The sequence below is a fragment of the Xiphophorus couchianus genome, chromosome 22, assembly GCF_001444195.1.
Source record: "Xiphophorus couchianus chromosome 22, X_couchianus-1.0, whole genome shotgun sequence".
NCBI classification, from domain to species: domain Eukaryota; kingdom Metazoa; phylum Chordata; class Actinopteri; order Cyprinodontiformes; family Poeciliidae; genus Xiphophorus; species Xiphophorus couchianus.
In genome coordinates this window covers 12467131-12491510 of record NC_040249.1, presented here as the reverse complement: position 1 = coordinate 12491510, position 24380 = coordinate 12467131, and the positions used below count along the sequence as shown (strand labels likewise).

The 24380-nt window shown below is 36.3% G+C and overlaps 1 protein-coding gene across 2 annotated transcripts; it reads left to right on the top strand.

The window, feature by feature from the left end:
* The first annotated feature begins 602 nt into the window (after positions 1-602).
* LOC114137621 (canalicular multispecific organic anion transporter 1-like) lies at positions 603-23888 on the top strand. 2 transcript variants are annotated; one of them, XM_028006344.1, is made up of 32 exons: positions 603-1341; positions 2526-2702; positions 2798-2935; positions 3034-3174; positions 3268-3384; positions 4448-4503; positions 4682-4928; positions 5076-5257; positions 5694-5871; positions 7155-7409; positions 8336-8401; positions 8539-8676; positions 8765-8911; positions 8995-9079; positions 9179-9245; positions 10480-10606; positions 11772-11948; positions 12104-12271; positions 12696-12879; positions 13026-13167; positions 13506-13608; positions 13707-13926; positions 15443-15597; positions 15760-15915; positions 17793-17992; positions 18121-18247; positions 18375-18476; positions 19448-19591; positions 21778-21936; positions 22021-22187; positions 22494-22688; positions 23565-23888. In XM_028006344.1, exons 1-32 carry the CDS (start codon positions 1297-1299, stop codon positions 23692-23694), a joined length of 4695 nt encoding a protein of 1564 aa, XP_027862145.1. In that variant the 5' UTR covers positions 603-1296; the 3' UTR covers positions 23695-23888. The 2 variants fall into 2 exon arrangements, with proteins under 2 accessions (XP_027862145.1, XP_027862144.1); XM_028006343.1 differs by having other exon boundaries at positions 604-1341; positions 3262-3384.
* The last annotated feature ends 492 nt before the right edge of the window (positions 23889-24380 follow it).

The window sequence follows — 24380 nt, the reverse complement described above, 5'->3', positions numbered from 1 at the left end:
ACAGAACATCTTTGGGACAAATTAGAAACTTTGAGCCAGGCCTTCTCATCCATCTTTAGGGTCTGACTTTACAAACGCACTTCTAAAAAAATGGTGAAAAATTCTCAATGGTCTCCTAAGCCTTGTGGAAACCCTTTTCTGTTAGCCGCAAAGGGTGAACCGACATTATATCAAACCTGAGCTCTGGGATGTTACTTAAGCTTATATGTGTGAGTGAAGACAGACAACCAATATTTTGGCAAAATAATAATAGTCTATTAATAAATCAGAGCAGCTTTTAATTTCCCTCATGTACAGTGTGGAAGAACCTTGATGGCCCTTCAGTTACCTTTTCTCTATATTGTAAACACAATGGAGGGATGCTAATCTATTCTTAATCTCACATATCTCAGTTTAAGTACAGCGTGAATGTTCAGTATGCCTTCTGGGTCTGAAGTCCGCTCCTCTCCCTGTTCGACAAAAACAAAATGAGGCAAAAGGGTTCTGTAATGACCACACCCCCAAATCTGTGACTAATCAGTGTCTGACTAAAACACAGAGGTTTCTCATCAGGCTCATTACCATTCAACTCATGTTAGTTGAGAATTTAATTCAATTTGATGTGAGTGCTGAAAATAATTGGTCTCATTCCAGACTCTTTCTCATGCAGAGAAGTGGAAACATAACAGGAAAGAGAACATAATGATCCCCTCCCTCCTTTTCCTAAACACACTTCCTTTTTTAGAGAACGGTTCTCCCAACACATGGAAAACTGCACTGTCAGACTTACGCAAGGTTTTTCTCTCGCTCTGACTTTCTCCCTCCTTTTTATTACTTATGGACCGTTCTCTGCTTGTAAAGTTAAACTTCAGACAAAAATGAGTGTAGAGTTTACGTGGGTTGGAGAAAAATTAGGCTTGGTCGTCTGTATGGTTTTCCATCTCAAAAAGGATTGGATTATAGTACTCTGAGGACAACACAAGTCACTAGAAGATTAAACCTCCAGATTTTTTATTTATTTTATAATTTTGCAGCAGCATCTCAACACTTTTGTTGTTGCTGTCAAGTATCTTCACACAGGGAGTTGGTTTAGATTGATTGCAGTCTTTTTCTTTTTTTTGGAGGGGGGTTGGTTTTGCTTCAAAGGTTCCTGGATCAAAGTCCTTCGTAGCTACATCCTGAAATTGTCTCTGCTCTGTGGGTGGACAGAGGAGAGAGCAGCAGCGTTTGAGTGGAGCTCAGCTGCAGTGGAGCAGAGGGCACAAGGAGTCTGGTCGTCAAATCATCGCCGGGCGAGTGAAGCTAACACAACGGATCATGTGTGCTGCGTCTCTGAAGGAGTACTGCGGGTCAGACTTTTGGGTGAGTTTAACAGACTACAGATGTTCAAAAGTGAAGTCATGTTTTTTATCTCAGGATGAATACAAGCATTGCTTCTTGTACAGACATCTGGTCTCTAACCTTTATTGAATAAAATGTTTGTTATAAAACTTGTTATATTTCTTTGTATTGTTTTCAGTTTTGTCTTAAAAAAAGTTCTGGTTTTATTACAGCATTTAAAACAGTTCAGGCACAGTAAAGTTTAAATTTATTCTATCTTTCAGTTGAACTTTTTGTGTCATTTCTTTCAAATTGTAAATGGAAACCAAAATAAGTGTTTTGCCTTTGTGAACATATCATGTGACTGTAATGAGGATCTTCCTGGGCATGATTCAACAAGTCCAGAACCGTAACAAGTATTTCTGAGAGGTAATACTGCAGCTCCTTTTTCTGAAAAGTAGAGCGCCAATACTACAGCAGCAATCAACTTCCAAACATACATTATGTACCTGATAAACTACCTTAAGCTGCAGTTCACAGAACAAACTCATAAACTCACCGACCTCTCATTAGGCTTGTCCTTATTACGGATCTGTTCACATGACAGAATGTATGAATGTATTTTCAAGTGTATGAATCATGTTCTTTTCAAATTATTAAAATGCTTTGCAACTGTTTAATTTTTTTGAAAAGCTTCAAGATACGCAGTTTTGAACACATTACCAAGACGCCTCACCTCAAAAATGTTATTTAATTTGTAATTAAAGTTGTTTATGCCAGTCTTCACACTTTAACATAAATTCTCCTTAGAAATTACAGTGAAAGTGACAATTTAAAGAATGTGTTTAAACAAAGCATTCTAGCATATATTATCCTGAAACTGAGAATCTTTTTTTAACTTTTCAATTTTTCTTTTAAATGTGCTGAACTTATCAATTAAAATTAATTTGTGATTACATTGAAATGACTTGCTTGTAAAGTGTTTCAAGGTGACATTTGTTGTGTGTTGGTGCTCTATAAACAAACAAAATGTAATTAATTTTGAAATTACACCACCCACCTATTATATATATTTCTATTTTAAAATATCTGACACTGAGAACAAGTGACCAAAGTCTAATTTTGTTTGTGTGCACATGCTTGGCCAATAAAGCTGTCTGATTATTAAAATGATTCTGATACATGGTTATGATGCATGTGTGTACATATTTGTGTTTGTACATCAGAATGAGTCCTATTTGGAGAGAGAGGACCCTGACCTCCCAGTATGTCTGGAACAGACAGTTCTGGTCTGGATCCCTCTGGGCTTCCTCTGGCTAAGCGCTCCATGGAACCTCATGTCTTTATGTAAAAGATCACAAATAAATACAAAACATCGGACTAAGCTCTACCTCTGCAAACAGGTATTGTACAATTAAAACACTCTCATTCTTTCAATATGTGATGCTGAGATGGAAGCATTTTAATAATCAGTCTGATCTTTCTCTTCCCTCCTCAGCTTGTTGTGTTTCTGTTGTTTCTGACGGCCATTGGAGGCCTGATTGTCACATTAGTAGAAGATTTTGGTCCAAACAGCTCAGCAGAGAAACATTCTGCTGTATACTACACAAACCCAGTCCTTTTCGCTGTCACATGGGTAAAGTTTAGGTTTTAGGTTCAGATATTTGCTCCAATATTTAAGATCGAAGCAATCTTTACAGTCTACTTTGTGATTTGATATATTTTGTTTTTCAGATTCTCCTGCTGTTGTGTCAAGAAGGAGTGAGACGAAAAGAAAAAGCAGTAGACTCTTCTTCTCTTTTTCTTTTCTGGCTTCTCCTCGTCCTCTGTGACATTTTCCCTTTCCAGACCCTAATACGGGAAGCTCTTAGGCTGGTATGAGCAACCACACGCAGCTATTGGTTTATATTTAAATTAAATATTAAATACATCTGTCTTACCCTTTAACATCTTTACACCCAGGAACAGGTCAGAGATGTTCCTCGTTTCTCTTTTTTCTACATTTCCTTTGGTCTGGAGGTGATAGCACTCATTCTCTCCGCTTTGGCTGATATGTCTCCAGAGACAAAGGAGCTTGTGAAAAAGGTGAATTTTGTTTTTCTTTTTTTGCTTAGAAATGGAAACACTACAGCACATTGGGTAAGATGTTACGAAGATGTTTATTAGTAAACATCTACCTAATGAAGCTAGTGCCATGAAATTCACACCAGTTACCAGCAATTACAGTCATATTCTATACATAAAGAAGTTAAAACAAAGCAAATGGCTGACTTATGTGTGAGAAATGCCTTGCTGCTGAAATGTGCTATACAAATAAAATTTGATTGATTGATTGATTGAAATGCAACGAAACCAGGAATAAGTTCTGATCACATCAACAAGGAAGATGCAACAAATTCCAGAAATCTAACACAAAGAAACATCATTCTCTTATCAGTGAAAACTACATAAGACTTCACTGCTGAAGAAAAAGCACGCTGAAGCTCATTTAAAGTTTGCGGCACAACATTTGACAAACCAGTGAAATACTGGGAGACTGTTGCTTAACATATTATTGCTTATCGTAGTGTGGCACCATCTTTTGAAATATGCATTTGCAGATTTAATTTCAGGAAAGATGAAGAAATTTAATGAGTGATGTTTAATTGGAATCCGAATATGAAACAAGGTTAGATTTTTAAGCAAGAAAGTGATTCCAAACAGTGCAGACAACTCTCTTTTGGTTTCATAGAAAAAATGTAAGGTTTTTAGCAACCCAGTTGACCACCTGACATGAATGCAATTGAAATCAAAGGAAAAAGAGCAAGTTCAGATTGTATAGACAATACCCCAAGAACCTTCAGAAGACAATTTGTGTAGAAGAATATTTCTTTATATTATATTTATATATTTCTTAAGTGTAAATCCCACTTAAGAAATATATTCAACCAGTTTGAATACACAGGATTACACATAACCTATAAACCTATTTTTATATTTGGTGAAAATTTTATGTTAACAGCTTCTTTATATGTATATCTGTAGTACTGTATATTAAATAACTCCTATATTAAATAACTCCATCCTTATTCTTTTACTTGTTTGTTTGTTTCCCCCTAACAACCTTAACATACCTCCATGTCTTTGTTTTCTGTTCTTTGTATTGTAGAATCCAGAGGCTGGTGCAGCATTTTTGAGCAGAATCACTTTTAACTGGATCAACAGGTGAATTCAACCCCATTGTAGAAAGAATTTGAACAAGAGCTTGAATGGCCGAATGAATGATTCAAATCGTAAATTAAACAATATCCCTTTTAGGGGCATTATTTAATCCCCCTTAAAGGGAAAATTAAATAATGCTACTTCTTGTGCTGCAATCTAAGGTTTCTTATTTCTTTTCCAGCATGGTGGTGAAAGGCTACAAAAAGCCTCTGGTTCAGGAGGACATGTGGGAGCTGAATGAGGCGGACAGCACCTCCTACATCAGTCAGCGTTTCAATCATCACATGCAGTTTGAGTTGGGTAAAGCTCGGATCCGATTTCAAAAAGAGCTGAAGGATAAACTGCTCAAAAATCGAGGCAAATCTATGGAAGGACCTTCTCAAAGCAACGGTCTGGGGAAAGGTGTGAATCAGGATGTAATGATGATGGTGAGAACCTTTAAATACACCAAACAACCGTCCAGGTTTTTAATCCTCAATAATAATTGTATTTTTGACGACAACACCGATTCTGTTCCAGGTGGTCCCCATATACTGTTGTGTTTCTAAAGAATGTGCTTACATATTTTACATCAGGAGGAAAAAGGAAAGAAAGATGATGAAAATAAGAAGAAGAAGAAAAAGAAGGAGGACATAAATTATCCAAATTCATGGCTGGTTACCACCATCTACAAGACATTTAAAGGGCTGCTGATTGAATCTGCCTTCTTCAAACTTCTGCAGGATCTTCTGGCTTTTGCCAGTCCTCAACTCCTGAAGTAAGTAGAAATAATCAACAGGTTGATTGCTATGCAGGTTTCTATGTAGGTCCTAACACAATTAACACTAGTTTGACTTTACCAGATTTTTTATTTTACTTTAGACTAAATCTATCAAAAGTCTCATACAAACGGGTTTAAAATTTTTTGAATCAGAAAAAAATGACTTCGAAGTTGTTCTAGTGCTCCAGTCTGACCTGGTGAATGTCTAAACCTGCATAGTTAACTGTTTACTATTCATTGATTAGTTGAGACATCCACTGATAACACCAGGACAGCTTGAGAAGAAAGTAAACAGAAACTAATTTGTAAGCGAGGAAAACACTCCTAGGCATAGGTACTCCTATACCTGCCAGGCATAGGAGTACCTGGAAGAAGATTATGAGTGTCACACGATCGTCATATATGATGGTTAATGTTTTATTCTCTTACTCAGGTTGATGATCTCCTTCACTCAAGACAAAAACAGCTATGCCTGGGAAGGGTATTTGTATGCTGTGCTGCTGCTGGTGGTGGCTCTTCTACAATCATTGTTCTTGCAGCAGTATTTCCAGCGATGCTTTGTTCTGGGGATGAAGGTTCGAACTGCCCTCATGGCTGCCGTGTACAAGAAGGTAACAGTCAAAATGATAGCTTGATAGGGGCTAGATAGCAGAAGTTCAAAAAAAAAAAAAAGAAAATCGATTATGAAGTTTATAGTTCTATTGACAAGATTGCAAAAAAGATACAGAAGGATCTGAGTTTTTTCCAGGTAGAGGGACCATAGAGTAATACTCCAACCCACCTCTCCCATGATCCTGTTCTCTGTCAGTCAGCTGGCCAAAGAAATACTAATTTTGCCTTATTCCCGGTAGAGACAAATTTATTGGTTTTTAAAGAATAGCTGACTGTAATATATGACTGTGTGTCTGTTTAACAGCTGACTGCAGGGTGGCCACCAGAGCAGATAGCACAACTAATTGACCGGCTGTCAGTTTGTTAAATGTTTAGCTACGATACAGAGAGCCGAAAGGGCAAAGGATATCATTTTCAGCAGAACATTTACTTAAAGGGACAGTATTATATACTTATTATTTATTTATTTATTTTTAAAATTTATTGCCTCATCAAAAACATACTTGGATTGTTGCTTCATTTCTGTTTGAGAAATCCTTTAATTTCCCATGGCAACCATTTGGCTGTGCAAAACGCTTGGGTGGACCTGGCATCGCCTTTGAGAACGAAGCTCCTTCTCAGAGCTGCAGTTTCGAATCTTGGGAGCTTCCGCCTCACAGAACATCTGTCCCCCACTCAGCTTCTTCAGACTAGCCAGCAGCTGGCGGAGCAAAAACAGCTGGTGGAGCTGAACACCTGCTGAGTTCATTATACACGCTACACCACAGTGCAATGCTTGTAAAAATGTTGTGAAAGGGTTAATAGTTGTGATGACTGCCTGAAGGCGGAGTACCAGAAAGAACAAGAGTTTCTTAAAGAGACAGACACTCAATTTCAAGGTGTTAAATTACAAAGTCAAATTTCTTTTAATTCATATTTGGTATATACAGTATTTTTTATAACAACTGAAGGTAACATAGTTACTTGATTGTGCTATAAAATGACACTATGTGACTGTAAAAAAACATAATATTGTACCTTTAAAAACTATTGCTACTTACCCAGCAGGTCTTAATTCTGAAAATTTGTTGAAGTCTGTGTATAATAAACAGTAAATATATGGCATATATAGTTATCAAAACTGTAGCAATCAAGTGTTACAAAAAGAAAAGCAACTATTTAAGCAGTTACTTTTCTTTTTGCGCAAATAAATATTCCGTATGCTATACTTCAATTTTTGTGCTCATGAAGTGAAACATTATGTTTTTTTCTCCATCTTTCCTTTCGCTCTCTTCTTTCAAAGGCGTTGGTGATGTCTAATGACAACCGCAAAGAGTCAACAGTTGGAGAAACTGTGAATCTCATGTCAGCAGACGCCCAGCGCTTCAACGACGTGACCAACTTCATCCACCTGCTGTGGTCCTGCCCTCTGCAGATCATTGTGTCCATCGTTTTCTTGTGGTTGGAGTTGGGACCTTCAACACTAGCTGGGCTGCTAGTAATGGTGCTAATGGTGCCAATTAATGGATTTTTAGCAACCAAAGCCAGAAATTTCCAGGTGAGCAAATGGGACAAAAAGAGAATGTTTCTACACTCAACCATACTCAACATACAGGAAGTTAATCTCAAATTAGAATATTTTTAAGATGTAGATTTATTTATGTAATTTGTTTTAAGACGTAGTACTGAGAGTGTGAAAATTTTCAAGCCTTTAGATATTTTTGATTATTATGTCTTCCAGTAAGCTACAAAAAGGTAATTGGTAAAAGAAAATTAGTTTTGTAGCTTCATTGTATGTATATTTATACTACTTATTTACACACGACATAGCAGAGCACTCTGTTCAGAATGCAGTGCTCACGCATGTTGATGGAAAGCTGAGAGGAAGTGTGTTGGGAAAAGATGAGCTAACAACAGAGATAATTGGAGCCTTGAGTAAAGAGTGAGGCAAAGTCCAAGGATTGTTGAGTGTTTGTTAGATTTCCAAGTCCTAGTCAATCATTTCTTTAAGACCCTCCATATATGTACTCATGTTCTTATTGTTAAGCCAGTCATGAAGCAAAAAAAAAAGAGCAGTTTTTCCTACAACTAGCTTTCTTCAATACACTTTCTTGTGTGTGGACCTATAAAGTCACGTGTTTGAACAAATTTTTTAGCATCATGCTCCAGGGTAAACATTGCCTTTTGTGGCTTGTTGTTGACATTCTGTGATTATCAACATCAGTATAGCATCATAAAACCTTATCTTTTTATACTACTTTGTGACTTAGTCTTGACAAAAGGCTAAAGGTTTCTTATATTAGTCATGATCTTTAGTCTCAGGTCATCAACCCTTGCATTCATCTTATAAATGCTTCTGCATTTATAAATGCAGTATAAATGTTTACCAACCCTTTTGGATTGCTTATTAATTTAAATATCTATTTTGTTATTTTATGTTTAACACAAGGATAAATAATGAAGTATCTTACATCTGCTTTACAGATAGAAAACATGAAGTTCAAAGACAAGAGAATGAAGATAATGAACGAAATGCTCAATGGAATCAAGGTAATTTATTTTGTCTGTTACTGTTTGGAGACAGTTGAACTCTCTTTCTCATATTTATATCCTGTGGCATACTTTGTTCATGTCTCAAGTTCCCTGCAACACTTTTCACCTTGTCCTCGTCCACCATCTCTCACCAGATTCTGAAGCTGTTTGCGTGGGAGCCGTCCTTCCAGAGTCAAGTTGAAGATATCAGAGGAGATGAACTGAAGGTGATGAAGAAGTTTGCCTATCTCACATCCGTCTCCACTTTCATCTTCACCTGTGCCCCTGCTTTGGTGAGTCATGTTAGATGTTTTCAAAATGAAACTAAAAACCTGCAAGGGTCCTTGATGCTAACCCAGCCTGTGCTTTGTTTATGGACAGGTTTCTCTGGCCACATTTGCTGTGTTTGTTGGCGTGAGCTCAAACAACATATTAACTGCTGAGAAAGCCTTCACTTCAATCTCTCTGTTCAACATTCTACGATTTCCGCTGGCCATGCTTCCGATGCTTATTGCTTCCATTGTACAGGTAGATAGACTGCTGTAATTGCTACTTGGACACAAGTCAGAGCTGTAATAAAACTCTAACTATCTGTTGATTTCACACGTCAGACAGCGGTGTCTAAAAAGAGGCTGGAGAAGTTTCTCGGAGGAGATGATCTTGACAGTGACATCGTGCGTCATGACCCTAGTTTTAGTAAGTCTGTCTTTTTTTCTATCCTGAGAAGTGACATGTTGATCAAATTTGTCAGATTTACTGTTTTTTTTAAATCTGCATTAATCGTTTTTCTTTTAGATTCTGCTATCAACATATCCGATGGGTCCTTTGCATGGGAAAAAGACTCTGAGCCTCTACTGAAAAAGTATGTTTGTTTTGTTTATTATACAAGAATTCCTGGGCACAGTTAAATCATACTAAACTTTTGCTGTTTTCTTAAAGTTAGGATTGCTGTTGTTTCCCTATTTACTATATGCCAGAATAACAACAGAACATTGAAGAAGTTTTTTATTTCTTTTACTTTCTTGAAACCCAAAGTTTACATGTCTCCTTAGAATTTAGTAGGATTGTTTTTTAAACTGTAGGACTTGGTTCAACCTTCTCAAAATAGTTTATTATGCCCATTTCTCCTGAAAATACAAATGCAGTTTATTCCTTTGTGGGCCATCTTGCTCACAGACACTTTAAGCTAATTCCACTATCTGTGTGTGGGATCGAGATCATATCTTTGTGATGGCCACTTCAAAACATTATTGTTTTTTTTTCCTTAATAATTTTTCTATATGTTTAGAATCATTGTACCCATTTGCTCCAAGCTTTAAACTTTCTAGTCGTTGTCTTGAGTTATTTCTTCATAATTTGATCTATTTTGTAAAGTCACCAGTTGCTACTGCAGAATAAAAACAAACAAAATAAACATGAGACAGTATGAATCGTATTCATAAACTTCACAGTTGGGATGCTGTTCTCAGGCTTGCAAAGGTCTGCATTTTTTCTCAAAATGTAACTATATTCATTATGGTCAAATTCTTACAAGGATCAAAAACTCCAAAGTAAGGTGATTGTCCCTTAAAGTCATCACAAAGCAATTAGTTTTTTTATGTTGCTGATAGAGTAATGACATCTTCCTTGTTGAGTGTCTTTTCAACTCAGTTCATTGCTGGACTTAGTTCACTGTCAATCTTCACAAGATGTATTGATAGAACCAGTTTTCTGACAGCTGGCTTGAAATTCTCATACAATTTATGCTGAATATGCAATCTGGAAACTGTACCAAACAGTACAGTTTCCAGACCTGTGGAGCTCTACAATTCTCTTTGATTTTTCCATGATGGCACAGGTTTTTTCTGGATGTCTTAGGTACATCCAGAATTAGACCTTCATGTTACTCAAATGTGAATTAAAATATCAGAAGCTGACAAAACCATGACAGACTTGTAATATTTTTTCAAGAAAAGGGTTGTGATCTTTTTACAAAATTTATGTACAGTCCATATCTGGATTTATCCATATATGCATCGCATATATGACCACAAAATTCCCTTTTAATCTTTATATAATTAGGAGGATATACAATATGATTTCTGTCTGTTTCCCAGTGTGTCGCTGGATATCAAACCTGGTCGGCTGGTAGCCGTAGTGGGAGCTGTGGGCTCAGGGAAATCATCACTCATGTCAGCCCTCCTAGGGGAGATGCACAGCACCAAAGGCTTCATCAACATTCGGGTACTGCTTGATTAAAGGCTTGATTAATGTTTATTGAATTGCATTAGTATGCTTAATGATATCTTCTTTTTTCTTAAGCGTATTTTTAATCCCTTATGAAAAGATTCAAGTTTGAATCATTGGGTGGACCAATGAAGTATTGGTTGTTATTTTTCTGCTCAGAAAAACTGTTTTCGAGAAACCTGTAGAGGCAATTCTAAAGATTTTAGTAATTAATGATATCTTGTTTTTACCTTTTTTCTTTTATCTATTTTATATTTATTCAAAGGATTTGCATAGGGGGAGCACAGTTGCACTTAATAATGACTCATAATCATTTTGTTGAAAAACATTTATATAAATGCAATAGGGATGATATAACAATCTTTCTTGAATCAATAAAAACATTGTGACGGAGTTGAAGAAAAGACAAAGATTCACATTGATTCATAATATCCATTGTCAAGTTTACTCTTAAAAATTTCTAGTAGCTGTTCTATTGTTCTAAAAATCATATCATTGTGTTTGAGGACAAAGTTCTGTAATATAATAAAAAAGTCATATATCAGATTAAAAAAAGTACTCTACAATACTGTAATCTAAAATATATAATATTCTGCTAAGTGGCAACATCACAAAAAACATCCTTGAAAGACGTACAAAACAGCCATTAAAAGGCATCTTCATATAACCGGTGTATGAATACAACACCTTAACCATTTCATTTTCTTAGAAACATCTATCATTGACATTGTAACGTTTTCAGAAAATTGGAATGTGTGTTTTAATATTTTATTTAAGCTTCTCTGATTCAATTTTTGCACATATTTCTACTTCCATTTGCGTCTCTATTACTTCCAGCTTGAGGTCAGCTGAATTTATAGCTGTCTGTGCTGTTGTATGGCTACTGTGTTTTGTTGTTGATGTACCATTCATCTCATAATCTGGGAATGGTTTTTGTTTTGCAAAACATTTATTGAACATGTATTGCATAGCCCATACATCTATGGAGCCATAGATCAAACATGCTTGTTAAAGGAAGCATGAACGCTCCCATTTAATCATCGGAGTTGCTTATTACTGGAAACAATACAACCTTAATGCAAAATAAGTGGCATTCAATCTGAAAGTAAGAGTGTGGCTACATGAAACTTGCATCTTATGTGCTTTTTCTATTTCCACCCAGGGCTCTCTTGCATTTGTACCACAGCAAGCTTGGATCCAAAATGCCACTCTGCGGGATAACATCTTGTTCGGCTCTCCTTATGAAGAGCAAAGGTTCGAAGACGTACTGGAGGCATGTGCTCTGGGCCCCGACCTCAAGCTGCTGTCTGCAGGAGACCTCACTGAGATTGGAGAAAAGGTTGGTTCATGTATTTAGATTTTGGTTCAAACATGTAGATTTGCTCACAATGTGAGATTTGACCGAATGTTATATGGCTCTGAGGTAAAATAAAAACCTTGTGGGGTTATGAGACCTCATATTATTATTGTGTGTGGTCTCATTTTTGTTCTTAGGGTATCAATCTCTCAGGAGGTCAGAAACAGCGTGTCAGCTTGGCCAGAGCAGCTTACAGTCAGGCTGATATTTTTCTACTAGATGACCCCCTGTCTGCTGTGGACTCACATGTTGGAAAGCATCTATTTGATAAAGTTATTGGACCCAAAGGACTTCTACAAAACAAGGTTTGTACTTGTCCTGCTCTAGTGTCTACAACACTAAAACTGAAAGTGAAACAAACCCAGTCTACACAAACACCCAAAGACTTGTTCAGATAATAAACATGATGGGTGCATCATCACATCTTATACAGACTCTATTGTTGACATTCCCTTTTCATGTTAAATAAAAATCAAATTTATTTGATTTGAACTTATGCTTGCTGCAATTATGAGAATTTCCGAAAATAATGACAGGAACCATAGGTAATTCACTGTTTCTTAGTAGCTGAACTATATTTAAATAATCCCATTAGATAAAAATTGATTTGAATTAGGCTTAATGTAATACTATTATCCCTAATGTTTACCATAATTTTTGTATCAATAAAGGAAAAAAACTAAAATAGAAAATATGCATTTATTATTGAATGTGCTCTTTTCTCTGCAGACTCGTGTCCTGGTGACTCACGGAATTAGCTTCCTGCCTTACGTAGATGAGGTAGTAGTTTTAGTAAATGGACAGGTTTCCGAGGTTGGTTCCTACCAGAGCCTTCGTGCTAGTAAAGGGGCTTTTTCAGAGTTTTTGGACACATATGCCAAAGAGCAAAGTAATCAGTCACATTCAAAAGAAGGTAATTCATTCCCTTACAATCATCATGGCTATAAAAGGCTGCATTATTACAGCATGTGTGTATTGGATCATTACAGAAAATGATGCTGCATTGAGCATCCCATACTGTGTAATCATGTGGATGGTTTTTGATCAATGCCTTTGCAGACAATTACCAAACTATAACAGACTTAGAAATCATCGCTGAGAGAGACGACACTCAGGCAGACTCTCCTCCAGAGGACGCTGTTTCTATCACACTGAAAAGAGAAAACAGCATCCGTCGCAGCCAAAGAGGAACTGGCTCCAGGTTTGATCACATTGTTGTCTTATGTAACAAATGACGCAAAAAAACAAAACAAAACATAGTTAGGGTGTGCCACAATATTTCAACTACTGTCGCACATCTACATTGTTTTTCTTGATACTGTACTTTTCATTCAAGATTTATTCTTGTACTTATGTTGTTCCATCCATCCATCCATCCATCCATCCATTTTCCGTTCACCCTTGTCCCTAATGGGGTCGGGAGGGTTGCTGGTGCCCATCTCCAGCTACGTTCCGGGCGAGAGGCGGGGTACACCCTGGACAGGTCGCCAGTCTGTCGCAGACTTATGTTGTTGTTTTTTTTTTTTTACTTTTATTCAGTTTCAGATTAAGGAAAGACAGCACTTTAAAACCAACTGAAGATGTTGGTGAGACAAAGAAAGGTCAAAGGCTAATAGAGAAGGAGACTATGGAAACGGGGCAGGTATACATTTTGGGTCTACCTCATATAGCAACTGAAGTAAACTAATAGATGAAACTGTAGAGCCTGTCTTCTTAGTGTGCTTTCTCATTAATACCCAGGTAAAATTCTCAGTGTATCTCCAGTACCTGAGAGCCATGGGATGGGGATATACTTTTTGGATCTTCTTCATTTACTTCATCCAGAATGTTGCATTCATTGGTCAAAACTTGTGGCTGAGTGACTGGACAAATGATGCAGCAGATTACTATAATATCACATACCCTTCCCATAAGAGGGACACCAGAGTAGGAGTGTTTGGTGCTCTTGGACTGGCTCAAGGTAACTGCCCTTTTATTTTATAATTTTCAGATTTAAGTCATTTGGTTTGCTTACACTACAATATCTCAGTTTTCAGAGTTGGGACACTGAAGAAATTTGTTCAGGGTCACAATAACACAACCAAAGTATTGTTCTGATCTGGACTAATCTAATCTAATCTGAGAAAAGTATAAACTCTTCTCACTTTTTGTAATGTTGCCACTTAGCAGAATATTATATATTTTAGATTACAGTACTTGTAGAGTACTTTTTTAAATCTGATATATGACTTTTTTAGTATATTACAGAACTTTGTCCTCAAACACAATGATATGATTTTTAGAACAATAGAACAGCTACTAGAAATTTTTAAGAGTAAACTTGACAATGGATATTATGAATCAATGTGAATCTTTGTCTTTTCTTCAACTCCGTCACAATGTTTTTATTGATTCAAGAAAGCTTGTTATATCATCCCTATTGCATTTATATAAATGTTTTTCAACAAAATGATTATGAGTCATTATTAAGTGCAACTGTGCTCCCCCTTGTCACCTGGGCTGACAAGTTGTAACTTGGGCTATGGTTCTGAGATAGCAGTTAAGTTGAATATTTCAGATTTTGTGGGGGTTGTAGAAATCATGTAATATTCATGGTTTTCTGAAGTGTTGCAAGTGTTTAATCTCTAATGACTTGATTAGCACTGAAAGTGACTCAACATTCTTTTGTGAGGTGTACATTCAAGAGTATACATTTTCTGTCCAAGAGTGACAGGATCTGAAAAGGGAAATACATTTTTTCTTAATTCTGTGCAGCAGTTTGCACATAAATAACACTTTTCTGCTTAAAGTGCCTTGAGTTAATGGTTTTCCCTTTTATTGTTATATTGTGTGTCTTATTGTTTAATTTTCTTTGCTGAAACAGCAGTGTCTGAAATGTGTTCAACCGCCAAGTTGTTTCAAGCAGTGGAAAAAATTGCTATGCAATTTTAAACCTTTACAGCTTCTCTTTAATGGGAACATTGTTGATCTTCAAACTGTTGGAAAAGACAGAGGAGAACACTGCACTGGTATTGTGGTTGAAAACGTAGCTACGCAGAGGTGGTAAATAACATCCAACATTAAAGTTGCGGCCATGTTCTGAGGTTCTATAGACCAATGGGAAGTTCTTGCTAAAGAATCAGAAGTTGAATTATCTTGTAAATAAGCATGAAGTGACATAAACAACATAGATATGGGATTGTGTGCTTATAGATTTATTTTAGAACTTTACTGCTTTTTCATTCATTATGGTTTTTTCATCTCTTACTGCAGCTATTCCTAACAGTCCAAAAACACAAATATTAGATTAATAGGTCAGTCTGAGTTTATTTTAGGTATGATTTTGGGCAGAATGGCTGTTTGTTCTGTTTGTGTGTGTTGTCCTGTTAAAGTCTGGCTACTTGCCCTTGGTGTAACCCCACATCTCACATGACTGCTGGAGATAGCCATTCACATTCACATGGGACATTCACCATATATAACTGCTTATGTTACAGGTATTTTAGTGTTCATTGGCACACTTCTCCTAGCCAATGCCTCAGTTAACGCTTCTCGGATTCTGCATTCAAGACTGCTAAACAACATTCTCAGAGTCCCTATGCTTTTCTTTGACACAACACCAATTGGAAGAGTCGTCAACCGATTTGCCAAGGTGGGGCTCTATTTATGTATTTTTTTTATCATTGCTGAATTTATTCACCCTTGCAAATCTCCTTTGAAATTTTACTGTTTTAGTCTGCACTCAGTCATTATAAGTAACTAATTAAAGATTAAAGATACTAAGTTTTCTTACATTCTTCCTGTGTTCCTGTAGGACATATTCACAGTAGATGAAGCCATCCCTCAATCGTTCCGCTCTTGGATCTTGTGTTTACTAGGCGTACTGGGGACACTGTTTGTCATCTGTCTGGCGACTCCGTTCTTCACCATCATTATCATTCCTCTGGCTGTGATTTACTTTTTTGTGCAGGTGAGTGAACCCAAACACAGGCAGAGTGAAACAATATGGAAAAGAATAAATGATAGAGTGCCACAAAACAATAAAATTCTAATAATTTTTAAAATCTGGTACACTAAGTGACTCTCCTGTCTTAGTTTCACCCTTTGTTAGTACTAATACACAAAAAATGCTAAATAGCACTTTTACTTACCTCATCTAACTTCCTTTGTGAGCACAAAGCAGAGTTCAGGATCAAGCATGGCTTACAATAAGCCCCCTTGATGTGAAAAGAGGTCATCTTATCTTTGCTGTTACCGACTCACATCCCTATTCACTCTATTTGTCTGTAGTTAGATTTATAGAAAGAAAGCTGCATGGGGAAACAGCATGCAGCCTGAGCTGACTTCTCAGTCAAGCTCTCGACTTCAGCACCTGTACGTGCTTCCATTATTCTCATCTGTATAAGGCAGATGGGTTCTCCGCTCTTTAGCTGGGAGAAATTTGTCTCTTCACTTCTAAAACGTTTAAATTGTCAGATTACAAGGACAGATTTCCACTTTAATTCAGCTTGTCATGGAACATTCAAAGCTGAGGCACAGATGTTAAAGTGCTTCTACCTTGCTTTTAAATCAACTAAATTATAAAAAACAGAATTATCAGAAAACCTCCACAGTCTTTTATGCTTTTGTATAAAATATCTTTTTACAAGCATCTTTTCTAAAATAGATTAAAAACATTAAATTGGTGATTTAAGCCTTAACACTTCTGTCAAAAAGTAAATACCGTTCTCCTGCATTATTTAATATATTTAAATTTTTAAACTGAATAGTTAACAGTGTTGTGTACAGTAACTAAACTGATGCCAGGTTTTCAGCCAATTCATAACTCCAGGGCTCCCCAAAAGTTTAAAGTTAGTAAAGATTTAGGAATAGCACTCAGTATTTCACAGGGTTCTGTTGTGTTATAAACCGTAAAATGGTTGGTGAAAATATTCTGCTCTGAAATTATGAAAACAATTACCTCTTTGCCTGTACACGATGAATTTAGTTTAGCAAATTAATGAAGAGTTCTGACTCTGGTGCCAACTGTTTTGAAGCATGTAACTGGCGTCAAACTCTGAGGAAGATGAGATCAAGTCTTGGACCAAACCAGCTGGAGATGATTGTGATTGGTATGATTAGCATTGCTGTAATCACACCAATATATTTGCTGTGTCAAACATTTGAAGAAAATCAACTTGTGGAAGCTCATTAACAATTAAGCTATTCTATAAAATGTCTCCAGACAAACTACAACTACTTTTTAGTAAGGTGCACTGCTACTACATTTGGGTACATTAGCATTTTAAAAATAATGATATAAAACATGCCAATATATTGTCCTAAAAACTGTCCAGTAAAAAAAAAAGAAAGGCAAATGGCCGTCAGTAAAAAGCCCAACATTTCAGAGCAAGGTCTGGAGCAGGTTATTTTCTGGAGCTCAGTTCAACAGAGTACACCATTTCAAGTGGACACCATTACATTTCCATCCTCAGCCACTTTCCATCTGAGGATAGTGGCTGATCCTCACCACTATCCCCCTAAAGTGCTTTCTAGGTTTCCTTCGTACCTCTCCAAAATGGGCCACCATTTTGGCCCATTTAGCCAGGGAAATATAGACAGACCTGCAGGGGCTACTGGAAACTGGTAGCCAGAAAATATATACATATTACCCACAGATATGCAATAAAGTTCCCCCCCCCTTCCACACTACATAGATAATATTTATTGCAAAAGTGTATCTTGTGAAAGAAACAATCTCTCCTGGGAGAGGTGTGATGAAAAGTGTTTTGGTTTTATAAAGCTTTTTCTATAATTATCAATCCAAAACCAACTGTTATCAATTTTTTGTTTTTTCTTCACTACCAGCGATTCTACGTAGCAACTTCACGACAGCTGCGCCGCCTGGACTCAGTGTCTCGCTCGCCTATATACTCTCACTTTGGTGAGACTGTGTCAGGTCTGTCTGTAATAAGAGCTTACAAACATCAGGAGCGCTTCCTGAAACACAATGAAGTAACTATTGATGAAAACCTGAAAAGTGTCTATCCGTGGATCGTGTCAAACAGGTCAGTAATGGAAGGAGACCTTCAAAATAATATTTTTCAAAGTACTAAGTGATGGCAGATTTTGATGGAGCCTCTTTTCAAAATATATATTTGTCGGCTTCAGTATATGATGTTTGTTTACTCAACAGATGGCTGGCCATCCGCCTGGAGTTTCTGGGAAACCTTGTGGTGTTTTTTGCTGCTCTTTTTGCTGTAATATCCAGGAACTCCCTTGATAGTGGCCTGGTTGGTCTGTCCATATCATACGCCCTTAATGTGAGTCACTGAATCTCCTTCACTGTATTTTAGGACAAATAGCACAGAAATAACAGTAGTAATGAGTGGAGTTATTAACAAAACCAGCAAAAACACTTTAATTTCTATATCTTGTTTGGGTTTCCAGGTAACTCAAACTCTCAACTGGCTGGTAAGGATGACCTCAGAGCTGGAGACTAATATTGTAGCTGTGGAGAGAGTCAGTGAATACTCTTTGCTTGAGAATGAGGTATGTTGATTTTCATTATTTCTCCACTACAAATCTGCTGTCTCACTGTTTTCTTTGTTGACATTCGTATGGCATATAGAAGACATACAGTATGTTACTTGGATCAGTGTGAGGAAATAGAGAAATTCTTTAAGCATCAATCGCTGTGGTGCTTTTTTAAAGTATGTGAGCTGTTTTCACATTCACAGTATTCTACTCTAAAATCACTGTATATACTATATACTCTAAAATCACTGTATATACTATATACAGTGATTTTAGAGTAGAATATATATATAAATTTCCATGACATCAGCTTTTCTTTTCTTTCATATATCCTGTCAGGATTTTTGGCATAACATTTGGAGAAACCAGTGTGTTGCAAAAAGGATTATATAGGATTGTATGCTAATTGCTCAACTGACTTTATTAACTCAGATTTGCATCTGGCACACTAGATGCAATAATCAAACAAGAACCTGTGTTGAATTATTCAGTTTAGTTTTTTGTCCTTTTAAACCATCAGGTCACCTCCAAGTGCTCAAATATATACTAGCCAATTTAACAAGACTGTAAGGAATGCCTTTCACTTTCACTTGAAAGCATCCAGGCTGTTTGATGTAACAGCTGAGTCGACATTTTAGAGTGGTCAGCATGTGTTGGATCTTTAACCCTCAGCACTAGCAGTGTTTATTGACGAGTAAAACCTATATGTGTTCACCTATATTGTGTGGTTATCAAATTGTGTATATAACTGGTTGATCTGCGTAATAAGGCAAATTGGAAATTACAATATTCTCACAGCATCATGGCCTCCACTGCCATTAGGATTATACACTGATATGCAATACTGTTATGTCCATATTACAATGACGGCACATAGACCTGTGTATTATACATTTGGATAGTTCTACCAGATATACCTCATGGATACATTCTGAACATTATCAGCCTAACTTAATAACGTCACTGATGAGCTTGTTCTTCTTCAGGCTCCCTGGGTGACTGAGCTTCGGCCTTCAGAGAAGTGGCCTGAAGCAGGAAGGCTTCAGTTCGTAGACTACAAGGTCCGATACAGACCTGAACTGGACCTGGTCCTGAAAGGGATTTCCTGTGATATTGGCAGCAGTGAGAAGGTTTGTGTGTGGGAGATTTTCTTTTAATGTAGGTGTGTGTGTGTGTGTGTGTCACTGTTTATACACCATATAAAACAACCTTCTATCATTCAAAACAAAAAAAGGGGTTTTGAATTAATAAATGTGTGCATGTGTTCATTTTGTACCAGCAGGGTTATATTAAGGTCGACTCATTGCATCTCATTTATTGGCAAACAATCTGAATTTGATCACCAGAAGGACAACTGGTTATTATTAAAAGGAAAAAACATGCAAATTGAACTAAATCAAAATGTAAAATCATACAAACTATAGTTTTTATGTAGTTTAACTTAATTTTAACTGAGCATAATCGTTCTTTGAAGAAATGCAAACAGCCGCCAGGTTTTTAGTTCCACACCTTTTTATTTAGATTTTCTAAGCTCAGTGACTGTCACAAATTCTGCATACAGATACTAACTTAAGCAACATATTTTAAAACTATAAGGGAATAAAGCTCAGTAGATTTACCCTAAACCTAAATGTCAAGCATTGAACTTCATATCATTGTGGAGAAAATATCAGAGAAACAGCAATAGCTAAAAGGTGAAGGTACTTTAATGGATCATATTTATGGGCAAATATTGTTCCCATTTCTTCCGAATCAATAAAAACAGCCAAACTTGAAGGAACTCAATCTGCAGTAAATTAGAATATTGAATAAATTGTGAAATAATTCTGGATAATTATATAAAAACCTTAAACTAGACCATAATAATAACACTTTGAGCTAACAGCACTGATAGGATAGGTCTGTTGTGAGCTATGACATAAATCAACCACATTCTTCTCTCTTTATTTTAGCCTTTCATCCTTAGAAAACAGTGCTCATCGCTTGTTGACTCTGTTGCTTTTAGCTAATTTTGTTTGTGTCTTAATTTAGGCCACCTATGTTTCCTGGATTATTTTGTTGATGAGACTTGACATTTTTTATTATTCTGGTATTATTATTCTGCTATATTGGCATTACATCTGAACAAACCACATCTAGAAAGAAAGGAGCAAATAGCAAATGTCAGAAACATAAGTTTACTTTTTTAATGCAATAAATCACCCTTGTGAGATGCTCCATTTGGGATTTTTGTGCTTCATACCAGTCCAAGTCATTTGTTTGATATGCACTAAATTAACAAAAATAAAACCAATGTGTATTGCTTAGAGACCTGATAGCTGTAGATGGTAATAATTCGCATTTCTTCAGTATTAAACCTTACTTATAAATAGTGTCAATATTGGTTTGGCTGGTTTGAGTTTATTGTACAAAGAGGAAACATAATGAAGAAGGGTTTTTTGTGTTCTCAGCTTTAACAAACTTATATTATATTGAACATAGAAATATCCTTTGTTGTCTCACAATGTCTCACAATGTTCATTTCTAGTATACATATTAGAAATGTCTAAAAATACATGAAATTGTAAAAAGTATTTGATTTGTGTAAGGTGTACATAAGCTCTCTCTGCAATGCAGAGAGTTTTCTGTGCACATGTTGCTGGAGGTGACAAAACAGATCACATACAGCATTTGCCTCACACCTTGAACATTGTAGTTAAGGGCATACAAGGAATAGACTCTATTACCTCTCTGATGTCAATCTTTGGATGATAATTTGCTTTACAAAACATTGTCTTTGAAACAGTTTGTGTGTAAACAGAATTTACCAGTAGATTTAGTTTTAGACTTCTTAAATTAGGTTCTTTGCTTTGCACATTGCAGTTATTAATGACTAATGTTGCTGCTCTACAAAAAACATAGGGATGCTCCAAATGACGCTGACATTTTTTTTTATCCTACATTTGTCATATTAAATGCACAAATGAACAAACTGTACAATTTTCCACCCTTGTATGTCCAATTGCATGATGGCGTCACTTTATTAACACACCCGATTGTGTCAGGATTGTTTGTCCCTTCAGATCTGGAGTTTGAGAAAGCTCTCCAGGAGACCCACAACTTTAGATTGAGACATTCCTTGGCTTTAAATAACACAGTAAACGTAGCATTAATGCAGTTATTGGCTGCAGTCAGAGTAAAAATGTCAAATAATTGTATTCATTCATGCTATTCCAACTGTTTGTGTCTTCTGAAAGATGGGTTATGCAAAAAAATCAATTATAATATTTAGGATCTCAATTTTATTCTAAATTTATGTTTTCTTCATTACCTTCAGATTGGTATAGTGGGCCGCACTGGAGCTGGAAAATCAAGCCTGACAAACTGCCTGTTTCGCATAATTGAAGCAGCTGATGGACATATCCTCATTGATGATGTAGATATCTCTAAAATTGGACTTCACGATCTAAGAAACAGACTCACAATCATCCCACAGGTAAACATCAAAAACTAAAACAAATGCAAAAGCAAGGTAATCTTTTCTGCTAAGTACAGTAAACTATATGCTTCTGGAGTGCAGGATCCAGTCTTGTTCTCTGGGACACTGAGGATGAACTTGGATCCATTTGACAAATTCAGCAATGAGGAGCTCTGGAGAGTGCTTGAGCTGTCTCATCTGAAGGATTATGTAGCTGGGCTGAAGGAAGGATTAAAGCATGAGGTTGCAGAGGGAGGAGAAAACCTCAGGTTGGCAGCATAAACTTAAACAGTGATTACAATTCAAATCACAGTAAATAAATGCAGAATGTGAAAACATACAGTTGTTTGTAAACTGATGGAATACTTGAGTTTTCAGTAAACTGCAAATAATTAACAATTGATTATTCAAAAACAATATAGTTCCCAACACAATTCTTTCCTACAATGTTTGTGCCATATGTACACAACACTTCAGTCTAACCCTATCTCAATCCCAGTGAGTTTCCACATGGGATTTTATTTTAATTTCTGAGAGCTCCAGATAAGATCTGAACATCTGCTTCTCTCTTCCAGTGTTGGTCAGAGGCAGCTGCTGTGCCTGGCTCGGGCTCTGCTGAGAAAGTCTCGAATCCTGATCCTGGATGAGGCCACTGCAGCCGTTGACCTGGAGACAGACGACTTGATTCAGAATACAATCCGCAAAGAGTTCTCCCACTGCACGGTGCTCACCATCGCCCACCGTCTGCACAGCATCATGGACAGCTCCAGGTGAGTCCGAGTTCAGCACGAGAGTCTGAAATATCCTCACTTCATTCTACTTTAAATGCTTGTTTGTGTACAAACTAACATGAATAAGAATAAAAAAACTATATTAATATGTAATAATTTACACGCAAATTATTTAACTACCGGTAGTTCCTCTTCAGACTGGATGAGTAACAGAGAGTAGGGTTTATAACTGCTTAATTATACCGTTTGCAGCACTATCTAATCATTCACTGAAACTGAACATTACTTAAAAGTGCTTTAAGTGTGCAGCTTTTCGCACATAAATGGTGCAATTCTTTCTCACTTGGTATGCTGTGAAACATCTTTGTTTTTTTCTAGTCAGAGAAGAATGACTCAAATATGAAACGAGTGACAGATTTAAAACTCTTTACTTTTAAAGCATGTTAAAGCAGCACCATATACATGACCAGTTCCTAGCCCATAACTCACATTTTTACAGTTAATATTGACAAGTGATGCCTTGAGACATATTGTCATACAGAATATGTTGAAATAAAATAATTATTTCTGTTGTGACCTACACCACCTCAAGACAAAACGCATTACATTTTTACAGAACTGCTATTGTTTTTTCTAAAATACTTTTAAAGCTTGAATGTGAAGTAATGTCAGTGAAAATAAACATGAAACCTTGAAACAGACTTAAAGCGGAGAATGGCCTTGAGAATATATTTTTAAAAAGTCAGTTATCCTAGTATTGCCTACTATTCATATTTGTTTCTTCACTGACTTTATTGTTCTGCATAAAACACAACCAGTGCATGTCTCTTTCATTTTGCTATGTTTTCTTTTATCACTGTCAGAATAAACACTGCTCAGTATGTTATGACGTTAACACATGTTCCTGCTCCACAGGGTGATGGTCCTTGATGCTGGTCAAATTGTAGAATTTGATTCTCCAATCAATCTGATGCAAAAGAGAGGCCATTTTTACTCCATGGCAAAAGATGCTGGAATAACAGCAGAAAGCCTAACAGCTCTCTAATGAGAAGTGCCTTATTGTTGTTGTTTTTTTAAGATGACTTAATTTTCAGAATTTTTTTTTTTCTGGTTTTGTCCAAAAACCATTAAGAAACATCGGAAGCTGTGTTGTATTTATAGGAGACAATATGAAGAAATTATATTGCACATGTATATAATTTTTATATGGGAACAATAAACATTCTTTCTGAACAAATGCTTCATTTATTTACTATTTTATTTTTTATGACCAAATTAGATCTTTAAAGGAACTGAATTGTTATGTCCTTTTGAATATAAGCTCTTTTGTCACTGTTTTTTTGTCACAATACAATGTAATTAATTTGAGTAGGGTTGTCAAAATCAATATTTAAATACAATCAGTGGAGCAAAAATACTCTTAAAATATACTTTTTGTCTTAAAATTGATACAAACTAAGCCATTTTTTAGGCTAAGTTATCACATATCGTTATTTACCAGTGCTGCAGACTCACACAGACCCTTAACTTGTCTGCTATGAAGGCAACAAGTGCTACATCCACTAAGTAATTTGTTAAATGCATTTTCAGATAAAAGAAATTTAAAACAAAAGGCAAACAAGATGATGGGATTAAATAACAGAAAAAAGTAGCAGCTTAAAAAAGACAGCTTCAGGCTTCAGAGCCTCAGTGTAATCAGTTCAGACTGATCAGTGCAAAACACAAATTCTG